The sequence below is a fragment of the Scophthalmus maximus genome, chromosome 9, assembly GCF_022379125.1.
Source record: "Scophthalmus maximus strain ysfricsl-2021 chromosome 9, ASM2237912v1, whole genome shotgun sequence".
NCBI classification, from domain to species: Eukaryota; Metazoa; Chordata; class Actinopteri; order Pleuronectiformes; family Scophthalmidae; genus Scophthalmus; species Scophthalmus maximus.
In genome coordinates, this window is record NC_061523.1 from 9,402,084 (window position 1) to 9,419,452 (window position 17,369).

A 17,369-nucleotide genomic window follows, 5' to 3' on the forward strand; every position below is an offset into this window, starting at 1 on the left:
AACGCTAACAAATGGTTTATTTTTTTTTACTCTTTATTTACAGAGGATTTGTAAGTCTGGCTTAACACATGAACCGTGATATTGACAAGTCCTGCAATTGAAAGCACATTTTGATTTGACAACCATTATGATTTCAAGACATCATATATTGACTTGTTAAAATCTTCAGTACACACAAACATACACATACACACACACACACACACACACACACACACACACACACACACACACACACACACACACACACACACACACACACACACACACACACACACACACACACACACACACACACACACACACACACACACACACACACACACACACACACACACACACACAATGTATACTCTGTCCATTTCTAACAGATAGTTTACTGGAATGATTTCACAAGCAACTATAAAGATACAATGTAAAAAACTCTTACTTCAAAAACGCTCAAATAAATTCCCAAAGAAATGTGAAAAGAAAAGACCCACAAACAGGCATTGTCGACACTTAAGGGGATATTATTGTATTCATATCTGCTTGCAACCGGACATATTTATTTTTTCCACTCCCAATGTCTCATTGGAAGATGATGAACATCTATTGCACATTTCGAAATACACGTACACACAAGTACAAAGTCACAAGCCCTGGCTGTGGTCTCATTTCATTGGGAGGGAATCAAGGAAATGAGACTGACAGGACAAATCCTACATCTCAATTAACACCTACACCCAACACATTACATTAATAACATGACATTTACAATATGTAATAATAAAAGATTTGTCTTGAAGGAAGAACATTTTTCAGTGGGAATGCTTGTCTTTTTTGTTGTTTTTTGCAACAGGGGTAGAATTGGAATAGTTTCAGCATTTGTCCTTTTTATTATTAGAAATATTATTGTGCTGCTGGTTGGATGGTGGCATGGACTGAGGCTTTTACGCTTCTGGCTCGTAATCCTGGCTCTCCTGGGAAAAGAAGAGCAGATTTTTAGTGACAGGAAGGCCACACAGAGAAGCTCCAGAGTAAATTCATCAGTCAGACTTTAATTGAAACCTAAGCCACATGAAGATCAACTTAAATCAGTTTAAGGAGATTGTGTATGACTGAAAACTTATGGTAAGACTTGATAGCTCTGTTGAAGAAAATGATGTCACTCCATCACAGCCGAGCTCCTCTGCTGGTCCAGTGTCTCTCTACAGCCTGCAGGGGGCAGCACAGGCCCATGCCAGCTTCAAGGACGTGTCGTGAGCACAACCCCATCATTCTTGTAACCCTGCACACCCCTCCTCCACCCACACACGATCATAAAATAAAAAGCAGCCTCCAGGAATTTTGCTATAGTCTTGGGTCATCTGATGGGTTCATAAAACCTGAGTGTGAGACAGGCTGGGGTGGATTTTCATCACTAAATCCATCCTGAGAAGGTTCAACTCACTCTGCAGCACTCAGACTCCATATTTACAGCAATGCAGGGAGACCCTGACATTACCCACAATGCAACAAGGCAGAGAGCGTCATCGCCACACCCATTCAGGCAGAGCTCGCACATTGCTGGTGTTAGCAGAGGATGGGGGAGGGGAAAGAGATGGAGGAGGACACGGATGATATGAACTACTGCCTCTGAGAAAATCACTTAGAATTTGTATCTCAGGAAATATCTCCCATTTCTATTCCCTTTAAAAGCTTTAATGCAATAATCCAGTCGGAGGCTGTAAACGGGAATGAAGAGAAAATCCGTGCGAATGCACTGAATAAATTTAACATCATCGCCGATCTTATACAATCTCACATTTAATCTTCTTCCAACTGGAGCCCATTCTGAATTAATGTCATAGGTTTCTGCTTTAAATCATTATATATATATACACACCCAAGTGAAATGATCCTTTCCAACATTATGTTGACTGAAGGACATTATCAAATACTATTAGAGCCATTTAAAATCTTTTTTTCAGAGCAATAGGTTCTGCAAAGTTTGTCTCGCCCCTGAGAGTCAAATTCCAAAAATAGCCATCTGTGCCAGACTCGCATCCTTCCTCCGTGCGCACACACACACACACACACACACACACACACACACACACACACACACACACACACACACACACACACACACACACACACACACACACACACACACACACACACACACACACACACACACACACACACACACACACACACACAACGCTCTGTATAGGTAGGTGGTGGTATATTCACTGTACTCGCTATGTGGCAATTGCTGTGTTAAACCCTCCGCTTTTTTATTTCCAGAGACGAGGAGAATTACCTCAGCGGGAGCTGCAGTTCTCGTGTGGGACCGAAGTGGAGGGCAAGTGTTGAGGGCCATTGAAATGCAATACAGCTACAATGTGTGTAACCATGCAGAGCTGGTGAACACTGATGAGTCTCTGGCTACTGTAAGTGAATGGACTCATCCCCGCCTGCGGTCCCTAGCCCAATCTTTTCATGTAACATACAAATAGCTATTAATCATATTGTGTTATTCAAACACTGAGACGTGAGATATACTGTAATGTAGAGCAGACATGTGTGAGTTTTGTGTCGTGTGGGCTAATTACCTGCTGGGTCTCATCATATGTCTCTCCTTCTGGCTCCAGCATCGCCTCTCCCTGGCCCTCCATGGCCTCCTGCCCATACTCCTCAGGCTGCAGAGAGACAGACAGAGATGACGCTGAGGTGAGGAAGTATCAGAATCACCGATACATATTCACGGTTAACTTAAAAAATGACTCAAGAAAATGGACACTTTTTCTCAGCAAAATGTTCCACCAACAGAATTACTGTGGTATATAGTGCATTTGCTGGGGAACTATTTCCAGCTGTGAAAATGTATTTAGAACAGAATGTTTGTGAAATAGTTTCAGGACAGCAATGGAGCACAAACAAATAAGATTCATCAGGCATTGGAAACAGACCAAACGTGTTAGCCGATTAATTCGATTATGATTTTGTGGTTTTGTTCCTTTGATACTTTTTTTTGTATTTAGGTTATCACCACTCTTATTCTTTAGCTTCATATCTTGACATTAGCCTCAAACACATTGTATCTCCCTCTGAGATCTCTGAGGCCGACAGCACTTCCATCATTGCTGCACCTGCTACTACAAGCCCTGAAAAACAAAGCTAGTGGGTCGCCACACATTTATTTTTAAACCCAGCACTAATCAAGTCAATTAGGTCAGAGAAGAAGACACCATAATCCTGTGTGCCGTATCAGGCTGGCGTTACTGATGTAAGTCCACCAACACGATTAGCATGGCCTTACGCTACACAATGGGAAAGCTCCACTAAGACACGTGTAATCAGCCGGATCGTTGTCCGAGAAGAAAAGTGAACATGAAGATCACCGTTCATGTGGAGAAAGTGAAAATAAATATCTGCGATCTGCTCCAAAATGTAATGGGTTCTTCCCTGGGTCATGCCCCACAGCAGCACAAAAATTTCATGGAAATCGGTTGAGTAGCCTAAGTATCTTATCTAATAATCCTATAGTTGAATATGTTATTGTATGAACGGATGTGTAGCTGTACATATAGTGCAAAAATGTTTTTCTTCTATCAAATATCTGCAGGGTAGACAAAGACAAAGTGGGTGCACAGTCCAGTACCAGCTCAAACTGAACCAAAAAGAAGCTCTGCAGCAATATATGGACAATATGGACAGATGACGTGTCCCAACTGTACTAAAATAAATCCAAAATATCCCCGATAACGGCACTGCCATCTTGCACTGGTGACAAAAAGTTTGGGCAGCACTGATCATGGGAGACCCACCAACCAATCGTGAGTCAATCTGAGCTGTCAATCTTGACGTCCCCCCCCCCCCCCCCCCCACGTTTTTACAGCATCAAATAACAAATTAAAACACTTACACATACATCAGGGTGATAGGAACCACATAAAATTACAGAAACCATCTTTGGAAAAAAAAATTGGGGCATGCACTTTGTCTAGCAGTATATAGGCTTGTCTACGAGCCATACTGCAGCCAGCCACCAGGAGGTGGTTGAGACTCTTTGGCCTCACAGTCATGTCGTCCTGCGCATGTGATAACAATGTCAGCAGTTTAACAGTCTTGTTGTCAGGGTGTTAAAATAAGCAGTGCCATCACTCAGACAGTGTCTTCAACGGAAGCCTGTTAGATCAGGCTGTCAGATTTGCTAGATTAGAGGGTCCAGTCTGAAGGATGAGGGCTTTAAACAGGACGAGGACCTCTGTGTTTCACTGAGTCGGACAGAGAGAGACCAAAATGTCAATATGCTGACACCCATGGGCCAAAATAGTCTTTGATAGAATGTGCATCACCTAAAAACTATATGTTGGTTCATCCATTTTCTATGTTTGTAGGATCTCTTTGACCTTTCTCCTCGTATGATCGCGGTGTATAAACTGATGTGAGCAGTGACATTAGCAGAGGTCACCGGGGGGGGAGGGTGTAGTGTACTGTGTGTTGAGGAAAGCTGATAGTCCCACCGAGAGACTGCTCATGTCATTCAAAGGCACCTGGACATTAGACTTGTGAAAAGCGCAGGCTGTGCAGAGCAATTCATCCAAACAGACCCTGGGGTTCCTCTCAAAAAAAAACCCAAGCGTAAAACAAGACCTCACTGTAGTTTCGTCAAATGTAAAAGAAGGATTTTAGGATGTCATTGTTCTGTACTAAGCTGTCGATCGGATGTCGTCTTAAAAAACCTAAAGAGCAAACCAAAAGATTTCCTCAGCTATGAGGAAAAACTCAACTAAAGAAACCGTGTTTACTGACAGCTGAGGGTTAAAACAGATGAGATGCAGACTGGAAACTGAGTTTTGGAACGTCACGCGGATTTATCAGGCTTAATTTGGCTCTGCTACAACCACAATCGACTCTAATGAACACGGCTCACAAGAAGATGCCAACTTAGTAAGTGAGCTCTGGCTCGGGCTCCTATACGTCTTTGACTTGCACATGTGAAGCTGCAGAAGCACAAACATAAAGGCTCAATCAAGAATAACAGTGAGCTTTTCTGTTGTTGCCATGCAGGCTCGAGGCAGTTTTTCCTCGTCGTTTGATCAGAGCCATGTATTTAAAAGCGCACTCCACTGATTTTATGCATATCTCTTCTATGACGCTGAAGGACGTTTGTTTAAAACAGGAATCCTGATGATGTCATCAGGTTTTCGCCTCAGTGTGAGCTTGAGACGTACGATCCAGTGTTTTTGGAGATTGACTGATTTCAGTGGTTAAAAATGAAAAAAGAACAGATTTTAACTTGCTGGAGTGTCCCTTTAAATTAACTTTGTGTTTCATTTTGGGGCATAACGTTTAGCTTTGGAGAAAAAAAAGTCTTATTTCAGAAATCTGCACCTCTTGGTCATCTTCACATCATGAAAGAAAGGGCAGAGGTCAAGATAAGTTGAAAAACATTACTGTGCTGTACATTTCCCAATTCTAATTTCTGAGAAGATTGAACATATTGGAATTGTAAGTTAAACTGTGAATCGATCAACCAAAAATTGAACACAATTGGAATCTTTTCTCAAACAAGTTCCAAATCCAACTTCTCGAATGAGAGGATTTTTCTGCTTTTCGTTGTTTTAGAATGATACCACTTACTTTAGTTTTTAAAAAAAAGAAGATATATTTTTAGACTGCACGATCAGAAAATCAATTGATCGATCAATCATTAATAAAGAATAAGATGTTGCAGCTAACTAGTTGTATGTACTCCACAACACGTGTTCTCAGTTCATGCCCTATAACGTGAACACATTGCAATATTTTGTCTACTAACAGAAAATGAAATAGTGTGTAACAGTAGAGAGTTTGCCATGTGGCCTGATGGTTGTCATGTAGTTGTACATACGTTCATGTCGGAGGGGAACTCGTCCTTCTTCACCAGGCCAGTGGCAGCAGCGATGTTCCCCATAGCCCCAGTGGTCCTCTCAGCCACTGTGGAGTCACACACAAACAGCATGTACTCTCACACACACACACACAGGTAACATGATCCCAACAGATTCTGCAGATGAAAAGCATGCCCATGATCTTAGCCCTCTTTACTTACTTGCACATAATTACCACTTAGACTTTGCCCCTGCCACACACAAACCCTCCCTCTTCACCAGCATGAATTACCAGTTAGACGTTTTCTAGTTACTGCAGTGAAACAAACCTCACAGCAATGTTACGGTTCGACAAACAGGTCAAAACTCACCTGTGCCCACGCTGTCTTTGGCCTTGTTACCTGAATTAAGAAAAAGAAAAAGGAGGTTAGTTTGAAATTGTGAATCACGTACGGTTCGGCGTGTCGAGATTTGTTTTCTTTTGTGCTGGTACACTCTTCTAAAACAAACCACCTAAGCGCTACTGCCATTCATTCAGAGAGGAATGAATAAAAAATCCACGCAGTCTGAATATGAGGCTGCCATTGTGCTTTGTGGAAAAACTACTTTTTTTCAGTTGAGCCGCTGTCAATCGTCTCCTAACAGATGACACACTGGCGCTACAGTGGGCCGACACGATGAAGCGCGGAGTTAATTCAGTGTTACAGCAGCGCAGCTTCTTTTCATAACCGATCCCATTATAAAATTGACATGAGCAGGAACTTTCCCCAGGAACTAGGAGGCTTCGCAGGAACCCTGTGCTTTTTCCACCGCAGGGAGCAGGGTCTACATTAAGTTCCGGGGAAAAGTCCCTGCTTGGGAGGGATAGTACTTAAAAGACAGTTCAGCAACCTTTGGGGTGGGAATTGCAGCGCTGAACATGCCTGGTTGGTCGAATCCTCCAGCGTTTCATTTCAGACGGTCAATTTCTGCAGTAGCTCAAAATCGGTTTCTCCACTTTGAGTCTGACATCAGCGAAACACTGCAAAAAGCATGAACTTTGAACCCTGACTGTCGACCGGTTAGCTTTTATGCAAGTCCAGAAAAAAATGCGTCACAGCCCTTGACCACTCTGTACATGCACACGTTAGCTGCAGCCTCTCATTTTTGATTTTGTTGGATTTTTTATTTCGGATTCACAGCTCGCCACGGCTTTGCCGGCACAACCGAGCAATCGAAGCATCTTGGCACTTCTATTGTGAGACTAGTTGGTAAACCATGCGGCAGATTTCAACCACAGCCACAGCCATTCTTTAATTCTCTGACCTTTGGCAGGTCTCATTCATCTACGCTGTGCTCCGTCGAGCTATTTGGGCAATCTACCGGGGGCTCAGTGGTCCTGATCACTCATGCCTTGTCATTCTCTCTACTGTGCAGCAGTCACATGCCTTATTGGTCCCTGAGGGCCTTTTAAAAGCCAACCGAGGAGAAATGAAATGAAGATGAAGTACAGGACCGTCTCTACAAAAAACGAGGCCACAAGCAAAACATACATCCGAGAGATGCATCTATTTAAGCATGCAACACAAATGGATGATAGCTGTAGCGGTTATAGCCGAAATATATTAGTATAACAAGTACAAATGATTATTGAGTTTCTATAGTTCGTCCAGAAAAACAACCTTTGACAATAGTGTCTGTAACATGTTATTTTGATCAAAAGAATGGACGTCACCTGGTCCGCTAAATGAAGCCAATGCCTAAGTGCCTGAAAACTGTATTTTTCTGGAATGACCAGCAGAGGGCGACTCCACTGGCTGCAAAAAGAAGTCAGTTCTTATAAAAAGTCTGAGAAAATGACTCTACTACGAGCTTGATTTATAACGTCAGTAAAAAAATTTACTGAGGAGTTCATGGTCTCAATCTCTAGTTTCAATCTTCTTCACTAAAGCATGATGTTAGTTTTGTAAATTGTGATCTCATTTAGAGTAAAATAGACGAAAAATCACAGTATGCATTGGGGGCGAGGATGCATTGCGATTGACAGCTATTACTGTGGGTGATGTCACAGTTGCCAATTGGTCTCAAACTAGTAAAACACTAAAACATGGCAGAATTTCAAAATCTCAATTCTCAGTTAATGACTCCTCATAGCACATGACACACTTTGTTAATTTCAATGGTATTTCCCTTAAATATATAAAGTAGTTAACTAATATTGTCATTATTTTATAATCCAATTTGAGGCTGTAGCAATTGTTTAAGAAAGTGTAGAAAATGGATTGCCATATACTGACACTGATATGGTGTGACTGCACGTTTTCACCGCAGTAATTGCATTGCTTTTAAAATAGCACTGTATAAATACTCCCGCCCGCCATAGTCTGGTACATAAACGCCCTGTGAATGTTGTGACAGTAAATGCCATCTAGTACAGCAGGGCTTTCTCACTGCCACCGCTCCTCCTCGACGCGCTCCGCTCAGCTGGGTGGGCGGTCTGCAGCTGCAGCAGCTGTCAAAAGGTGGGCCACAGACCTATCAGATCACCCTTACCCCTCCTCCAAGAGGGGCCTTCAAGCAAATCATACGCAGCTTTCTAGGACACCACCACGCTCAACAAGCAGCACGCAGAAGCACACAGATGCCAAGGAAACGCTCTGTTCCCTTTCCTGTGTACAACAGGCAAAAGGCAAGATGAGGCGTAAGACGCAGGAGATGAAAACAAGCACACGCATGTCGTGACATTGTTGTGCGGCGCTGATGTGCGACAGCGACGTGGTGCTCGATATGTAGGGTAATTCAATTCCACCTCACCGCAGACACATCTGACAACTTCACCTGGAATGTTCTCCATCTAAATTGAATGCACCCAAAACATGCGGTCACCGAGTCAACGGTGCGAGCTGGTGAGTGTAGACCTACCAGTAGGGGGTGTCAGTGGAAATTGGCCCGCCCGACAGTTCAACAGCTCAACAATTGACAAAATAAATATGTGTAATGCCTGGCAGGTTCAGGGCCTCTGTCCAGCTCTGGGTCCCCCGAGTCAGCCAGCCTTCCTCCCACTCACCCCTAACAGACCAACGGGAGGGTAACAAGCAGAGCCAGCCAGTATAGGAGAAAATATTCATCATAAACAACATGGTGAGATTCGTCAGTATGGATATATTGTTAAACAATCATTTTCTAAACCAAATGATTTAGTGAATAATTAAGAAAACAATCGTCGGATTTAAAAAAAATAATTGACAGCATCCTTGATCGCAGCCCAGGACACGCTAGAACCAAAACTAGACTAAAATCTGGTTTTCTGAATCATGCTTATTTTCTTCACCATTTTCATTTACTGAGCTGGGTATTAAACATTTAGACAATAGAATTGGTTATCACGCCATTCAAATTTCAACATTGTTATTTTGACGCCATTAAAGAACAATAGTAAAAATGAATTATTGGCCAGCAACACAGATAATGTCATTACAAATGAAGCAAAACAGAGAGTGAACTGGAACTGTGTTTTTCATAAGGTTATGAACTTAACTTGATCAAAGAAAGGCGGTATGATCAAATTCCATTTTACCTTTCCCGGCGGCTTTCTCATGCTCTCGCGTGTTATTTAAAAAATGATTCAATGCAAGTCATATCAGATCAATAATCTTAGCCACCTAATTGGCAACTCTGCTTTGAAATCATGACACCGAGGTACTCATCCGTGTAGATGTGTGTGATGGTGTTATGTTAGAAATTAGGTAGCCTTTCGCCTCTGCCTCCGGGAGGTGATCGGGGGTTTAGACTGTTTTGCAATCTGTTGCCATCCAATGCACGGACATGTGGCAAGAGCTGCTCCCACCATCTTGCTGCCCCACCCCCACCCCTGCTCCCATCTCCTGCCTGTAGCCCTGTCAAGTAGGGCGAGAGGGCATAAGGACATCCAGAGCCGTGTATGACATCATCTACATAGAAAGAACCCCTCCTCATCCCCAGTGTATCGCGTATCAGTGTATAGTTACCAACATGTATGGGCACAAATGCTTGATCACTGGTTTTGGTATGATGAGTAAAATAGCTGGTTGTTAATATGCTTCATGAGCCTGCATTAGTAAAACACAATATTGATTCTTCAGAAAGAAAAGGTGTGGACACAACCATTCTAAATGAAAAAGGGCCGTTACTGCTGCTAAAATAAAAAGTAGTAGATTCAGTATTATTTCACTCTAGGAATCAGTTAGCGTTCTAGTTGGTATTGCTGCCTACCTGCTGAGGGATCGTGCGGGATGCTGCAGTTTGTCGAGCTAATAGAGGAAGCTATTGTATAATTCAACCATTTGTTTCAGGACTTATGGAAATGCTGCATGAGCGGAACCATTAAATATTCTCCCTGCTCATCCGCTGCTGCTCCTGCATGGAGCGGGGACATCGGCAGTCTCCGTTGGCCCGTGTGTGATTCGCACGTGAAGAATCTTACCTACAAACATAACCCCTTCTTTAGTCTTTTCAGCTGCAACCGCAACTCCTTCCTTGGTCTTCTCTGCAGCCACAGCCATCCCCTCTTTCGCTTTATTCAATCCCTTCATGAACACATCCATCTTGGCCGAGCTGCTGTGGAGAGAGAGATGGACCAGAAGTGCGGTCAGTGACCATAGCTGCTGTCACTGTGTACACTTGTTTTTTTATTTTTTATGACATTGAATGACTCAAGACTATTACTATGCAGTTTACGGGGGTTCATTTCAATATTTTTCTACCAGGCTACATACATTTCATTCAGACCATACGTTGTGGTAGAAGAAGGCAGCACCGCCTCCTGTGGCAGGTCCTGACAGGTGCAGTCCAGCCGCCAGGCTGTAGTAACCCCCCCCCCCCCCCCCCCCCCCCCCCCCCGTTCACTCATGCATTCAACCTTTTCACATCCTCATCAATGCATGAAATATTAAAAGGCAAAAAAAAGATTTCAATGAAATGGTTATCTGTGGAGGTGCTCATTAATTATTGCTCGCCTGTAATGCTACTCTCGGTGGCAGCGAGATGGCAGGACTGCGCCTGGGAATCCTTTTTTTTGTTGTTGTTGTTGAAAAAGCGCAAGCCATTTTCATGGGACTATAAGCTACAGCGTATTACTGTAAACTAGAAGGTGGCACTTACTGCAAGAGCCACATATCGTTGCTGGGGGATGGGGAAGCGCGATGTCCACTATGACACGCACGCGCGCATCACGGCCGCAGCGTCGAACCGTGCGGCTGTAACCCGAGCTCCGCGCGCAGGGACCTCTGCAGACTTTAACGGCTCGCATTGGACCCTTGGGCATCGGGCACGAATTGTTCAGAGCCCCCGGACGCTGCAGGTCAAGCCTCGGAATTGCTACACGCACCAATGTACGACGTCCACCATTTCTCACGTTTTGCATCCGCGCCTGGCTGCACATGGCGGATATTCCAGCCCGTGCCATCTCGCCCGAACAGAGTGGATAACGCACCCGAGACGGAAAAGCAAGACTGTGTAAAGAGATTTAATATATTTTTTTCCAAAGCAATGCCTTTTCCCATGACGCTTCCATGCATAGCCCTCAAATGGTGGTGACCTCTATATATTTAAAAGTAAAAATAATACAGGAATTGTAAGGGGAAAAAAGCAACGAGTCCTTACCTATTTACAATTAGCCTTCGACTTGTCCCCTTATGATTCTGTCGCACAGTCGCGTCTAACTATCGTCTAAATGGGAGATATCTTCAAATGATCACTAGGTGGGCCTTCCTCGGTCTGATCTCCACCAACAGGGACGGCCCCCTTCACGGTGCGGCTGAGACTATCACGCCCAGGCACCCCCGCCCCCCCCACCCCCTCCTCCTCCTCCTCCCCACACTCCCTCCACTATTGATCGATCTCGGATGTCAACTGGTCCAGCGAGGAAAAAATGAGCGTAACAGAGGCTTTTGTCTGTGGCAGTACTGATTGTTGATGTCCAACAATGTAACCTATTACATACAGGAATATTACAGAAGCTACAGACCTCCAAGTGAGATCTAAACGATGGCTCTGGACAGAGAGTCCCAATATGAGAAGTGCATTTTCATTGGTTGTATATATATATATATATATATAGCACAACCTGTCGATATCTACTTGGCGTGTTAAAGGACAAGCCGACACCATGCGGCCATGATTCGAGGGTTCGTCGTGTATCACTGTGCGTGACTGCGTCGACCGCGCCTCAGCCAACCGGAGCGGAGGATGCGCTCCGAGCGCATCACGACGTGACGTCCCTCGGGGGCTAGAATGTCTCGACCGCCGCGTTTCGTCGTGATTCATTCATGAGCTCCGGTGTCAAACCCTAAAACGTGCACTCGACCACACGCGGCCCCCGCGTCTCTCTGGTCAGATTTGAGGCGGAGATGAAAGGTCAAGAGCCACCTTCGCCCCCTTTCACCCCCCCCTCCCCCTGTCCTCTGACGTATGTGCAGTGACGCCATTCTCTCTGTAGTGGGCGGATGATTGAAATCCCCCCTCGCCCCAACCCCTCTCCAGATGAGGAAATCCCAGATAGCTACATCCCCTTGAATTGTGCTGTCCCGTCTCATCTGCTCTCTGTGAGCATGAGTAGGCCCAAGGCAGGCTGTGGCTGTGGCTCCGACCAGTATGTGTCATGTCTAGAATGGAGGGAACCTACTTAGGCATGACCACCATGGTGTCCTGTCCTAGCAGCAACATGCGGCTTTCTCTCTGGCAGAAATGTGTACATCAAGTATAATGACCTCAATGTCCTTCCTCACATAAATGTCATACAACTTAGTGTGGGATTTGTGGGCCAACACAAAATTCATCTGCCCTCAGCCCACGCGTCATGCAGCCAGGAGCTGTCCAGGGTGCTGAACCGAAGTGCGACTGTCCATGGTGTTGATCGCCTCCAGCCAACATTTATCAGGGGGCCGTAAAAGGGGGGGCAGCACTGACAGGGGCCCCTGAGATTACAGTATTATTATAATAATTATTTCAACATTATTGTTATCATAAGTTAATGTATTTTAGATGAAACTCCTATCTATTAAAACGAGTGGATGGTTTGTTTCTGCATTTTTGGAAAAATTATCAGAGAGGCTTAATATTTCACCCCCCTCTATTTATTGCGTGGTTCAGTCTAGCACGCTAGAATCTTCCAGTCGGCGTGCTTATAAGCATATCCAGGGGTATAGCGGACCAGGTACACGGGGGACATGCCCCACACACTTCCCATATCCGTCCCGTCTGTCTCCCGCACTTTTCAGACCTGTTATCCCAAGTATCCCAACAGCTCATTTAATTTCTGAGTCGAGTTTAGTTTTTTCCAAGTTGTGTTGAACGCACCATGAGTGGGCAGGGGAGGTACTGCCAACATTTTAAGCAGGTAGGCAGAGAAAAGGAATGTTGCTATCACCATGGTAACCTTTCACTGAATCTGCAGACACACCGCTGATTACTGCAGCTCGACACATACACACTCCAACCCATGATTTGGACATTTTCATACTTTTCCAAGCAGTTCTCATGTCTTATCACTGGTAGTTTCCGCTACAAACTTCATTCAAACCTTAAAATGGTCCACATCCTTCATAGTTTTATTCAACTTGTGAATCCCATTCATACTAATTCGACCCACTTTTCCAACTCTTCATACTCCTTCATCCAAATTCAAACCAGCAGTCCAGTTTAAAGTCAGCCTTTCAGCAGCCAGCGTTCACACAGCAATTTTGCCTTTTTTATTTTTTAGTTTTTTTGGCCCTCTTCTCCTTCAACATTTTTCAACCAAGAAACTTTGTTCAAGCATGATAAAGTTCAATTCGGTCCTGACATGCCTTGTTGCTTTTAGTGTACGATTAAAGAAAATACATGAGATCTCATGTCGTTGGCCCCAAAGGAGACGTGACAATACGCATGCGCAACCCGTGAACCAATGAACGAGCTCATTCTTATCACGTTGTTGGTACCTTGTTGTACAAATTGTGCTTCTCTCTCCGGGTGGTGGTCTAGGTCAGGATTTGTATTTTCAAATGTGGTCAGTGTCTTGCCTGTCTGCTATAATTCAAATGGGATTCTGAGAGGATTCACGACCTCTTTAAATGCATTGAGATCACAGGAGTGTGTGTGCCTTTGATCCTTTGATCAGCGATTATTTGTCTGATCATAGGGATTATTTGTTTGATCAGTGATTATTCTTTTAACAATATATTGTTCATTTTGATGGGTTCGAAAAAAGTCATACTTTGATGTTAAGTTTAGTGTACAACAACGAAATCTTTCCTGACTCTTACCCTCACCTGATATAAATTCAATTCTGAATTTAAATGCTTTTAAAGTGTCAAATAAGAAATAAAATACGTAAGATGTTACGTTGTTGCCTGCCATCTTTGGAATCAGGAGACGTGACAATACGCATGCGCAAGCGGTGAAACCTCTCCCGTGTCTTACTCTTACCCAATTTAAAATAAATTCAGGAGTTAAATGCTTTCAAAATGTCAAATAAAAAAATATGCGAGATGTTACGTATTGCCTGCCATTTTTGGAATCAGGAGACATGGCAATATACATGCAGACATACCTAAGAAATTGTGCTTGTCTTACCGGGTGGTGGTCTCGGTCAGGATTTGTATTTGCAAATGTGGTCAAGTAACTCAGTGTCTCGCCTCTGTGTCTGCTATAATTCAAATGGGATTCTGAGAGGATTCACTACCTGTTCTATGCGATGAGATCACAGATCAGAGGAGTGTGTGTGCACCTTTGATCCTTTGATTATAGTGGTTATATTGTAGTGATTTTTTTTTAAAAACAATATATTCATTTTGATGGGTTCAAAAAAAGTTATCGTGTTGGTGTCAAATTTAGTGTGCAACAACACCTTTCATATATCGCAGAATTGAAATGCTTTAAAAGTATTGAATAAAAAAATTACATGAGATCTTACGTTGTTGTCCGCTATCTTTGGAATCAGCTAACGTGACAATACGCATGCGCAAGTGCTGAACCAATGAACAAAGTCATTTTAATCATGTTGTCAGTACCTCGTTGTCGGCCTCAGACATACCTCAGAAATTTTGCTTGTCTTTCCGGGTGGTGGTCTCTTCGGGATTTGTATTTGCAAATGTGGTGAAATGACTCAGTGACTCAGTGACTTGCCTCTGTGTCTGTTATAATTCAAGTGGGATTCTAAGAGGATTCACTACATGTTATATGCAGTGAGTCCACAGATCACAGGAGCGTGTGAGCTTTTGATCCTGTGATCATTGCATCAATTGGGATGACATCACACTGGCATCATAATGGACTGTGTTCATTTGATTGTTTTTGTTTTACAGCTGCACTAAATTCTTCTGAATCTTTAAAAAAAAAAAACTAAATAAAACAAGAATGAAACTGGCCACCTGAGAGACACATGTAGTACACAGTGATATATTTTTGTAATGTATTCAGTAATACATTGTTGTTATCCTGTAGAACATTCATCATTTAGAAATCAAATTAGCCGTACATACAGATGCTCATATTAACATCTACAAGAAAATGAGTAGTGACCACTAGTGGGTAAACAGACACAGCTGCTTGGATTGAATTCCATATATATGTATGATATGTGTATATATATATATATATATATATCTACTTGTATGCTTTTATGGGGCCCAAAATCTCTAGCGGCGCACCTGCCTGCAAGAGAATGTGCGAGACAAAAGGGGTCATGGTAGCTTCATTAACAAACTGCAAGATAACTTAAAACCTGCCCAGGCGCACATGAATTCCCTGTCTTGGTGTCCTCGCCTGCTGCTTGTACTTGTAGGACACATCTGCCCTCTTGTGGTGTGTTGTAGTAAATACATTCTGTGAGGTTGAACGTCAACATTAAATGCAAGAGCTGTTAATGAGACGATGACATTATGTTCTTACAACAACAGTGGCACTAGCCAAAATGAAGTACTCCATCTGTGAATGGTCTGTTAAAAAATAGGAACATTCTCATTATTTTAGTACGAACAACATGACATTACTTCACAGGAATTTAACTGACGCTTAGTCCAAAAACTACTTACAATAAGTGCACTCAACCAACATCAACAACATTAGTATCAACTAACCCCAATTCAGCTATGGTTCCTTTTTAAAATGAGTTTGCACATTTGCTCATTTACTATAAAACACATTAAAGGGTTTACTCTTATTGAAAAGTGCTAGATGGATGAAATGGCCCTGCCTCAACCCCAGGAATAACTAATGCTTCTAAAACATCCTTTAAGTACACGTATGCCACCATTTCATTATGTGCACCCTTTTTTTTTTCTTTCAAGAAAAGCTGACATGTTTGAAAAAAAATGATTAGGTGGAAAATATCTATAGTGATGAAATACAGTTGGTCATGATTTTTTAAAGAGTGTCATTATCAGTACACATCTTACACACAGACGATGCTCGGTACGCACACATTCGAGGTGGAGGTTTTTTTTGTACCCTGTGTGTTCAGAGATAAATGTTGTTTTCATACACACCATTGATGCACTGCAGATAGATCTGTTTCAGGTTGGATGCTGTGCGGCTGACTTCACGCAGAGCTTTTTCACAATCACTGGATGCAGCCGGTGCCTGAGCCACAGCAGGACGACTGAAGATTCACTGAGCAGAATGTGACTCTCTTCAAAGGGAAGTACATATGGGATGTATTTCTCCCCCTTCTCCGTCTCTTTCTCTCTTTGAAGTCCCTAAAGAGGCCTTAAAAGTTGCCAAATCTACTGACACAGTTGCTAAAATGTAGGAGTAAAGGGTGTGTCAAGTCAGCCCAATTGGGTTGTGCTCCCTTTAAACAACGTGTCTCAGTCAGTTGGTGAAGATCTTTCATTCTTCTACACTTTGAACAATGACTCACCAACTCATCCTGTCAGTTTAACGGGTTCAATACACTTTACAGATATGAGCCTCAGCCGTCTGCTGTCACATCACACTGAATTCTCAGCTTTGGTTTCCAGTAACATATATTAACTCAAAAGATGATTTGCAGGTTTAGTTTATTACACATTAATCATCAGAGCTTTTACAGCCACATTCAGATCCATATTAATGACATTGATATCACATCTGTGGTTGAGGTGACTAATGATTGTGGGAATACATGTTGAAATGGATCCTGAGATTTATAACCTGTGATGCCGCTTTATAGGAAAATACACACACACACACACACAGACACGCACGCACGCACGCACGCACTCGCACACACACACACACACACACACACACACACACACACACAGACACGCACGCACTCGCACACTCGCACACACACACACACACACACACACACACACACACACACACACACACACACACACACACACACACACACACACACACACACACACACACACACACACACACACACACACACACACACACACACACACTAGTCATTAGTCCCCTTCATGTATCTCTTTAAGTGGATATTGGAGTGTTAAACACAATGTATGCTGGCAGTTTAGTCACATTGGACAAAATAATTGATCAAATTGAATGTAAAGACATGAAAACATGCTAATAAGC

General features: G+C 43.1%; 1 protein-coding gene across 5 annotated transcripts; it reads right to left on the reverse strand.

Moving 5' to 3' along the window:
• Nucleotides 1-496: 496 nt before the first annotated feature.
• Nucleotides 497-15,007, reverse strand: sncb (synuclein, beta). 5 transcript variants are annotated; one of them, XM_035649889.2, is made up of 6 exons: nt 14,872-15,007; nt 10,285-10,418; nt 6,215-6,244; nt 5,864-5,949; nt 2,580-2,666; nt 497-962 (listed from the first exon to the last, which is right to left on the reverse strand). In XM_035649889.2, the coding sequence occupies exons 2-6, from the start codon at nt 10,403-10,405 to the stop codon at nt 933-935; spliced, it is 354 nt and encodes a 117-aa protein (XP_035505782.1). In that variant the 5' UTR covers nt 10,406-10,418; nt 14,872-15,007; the 3' UTR covers nt 497-932. The 5 variants fall into 5 exon arrangements, with proteins under 5 accessions (XP_035505782.1, XP_035505783.1, XP_035505786.1 ...); XM_035649890.2 differs by lacking the exon at nt 14,872-15,007 and adding an exon at nt 14,412-14,525; XM_035649893.2 differs by lacking the exon at nt 14,872-15,007 and adding an exon at nt 14,389-14,482.
• Between the last annotated feature and the right edge of the window lie 2,362 nt (nt 15,008-17,369).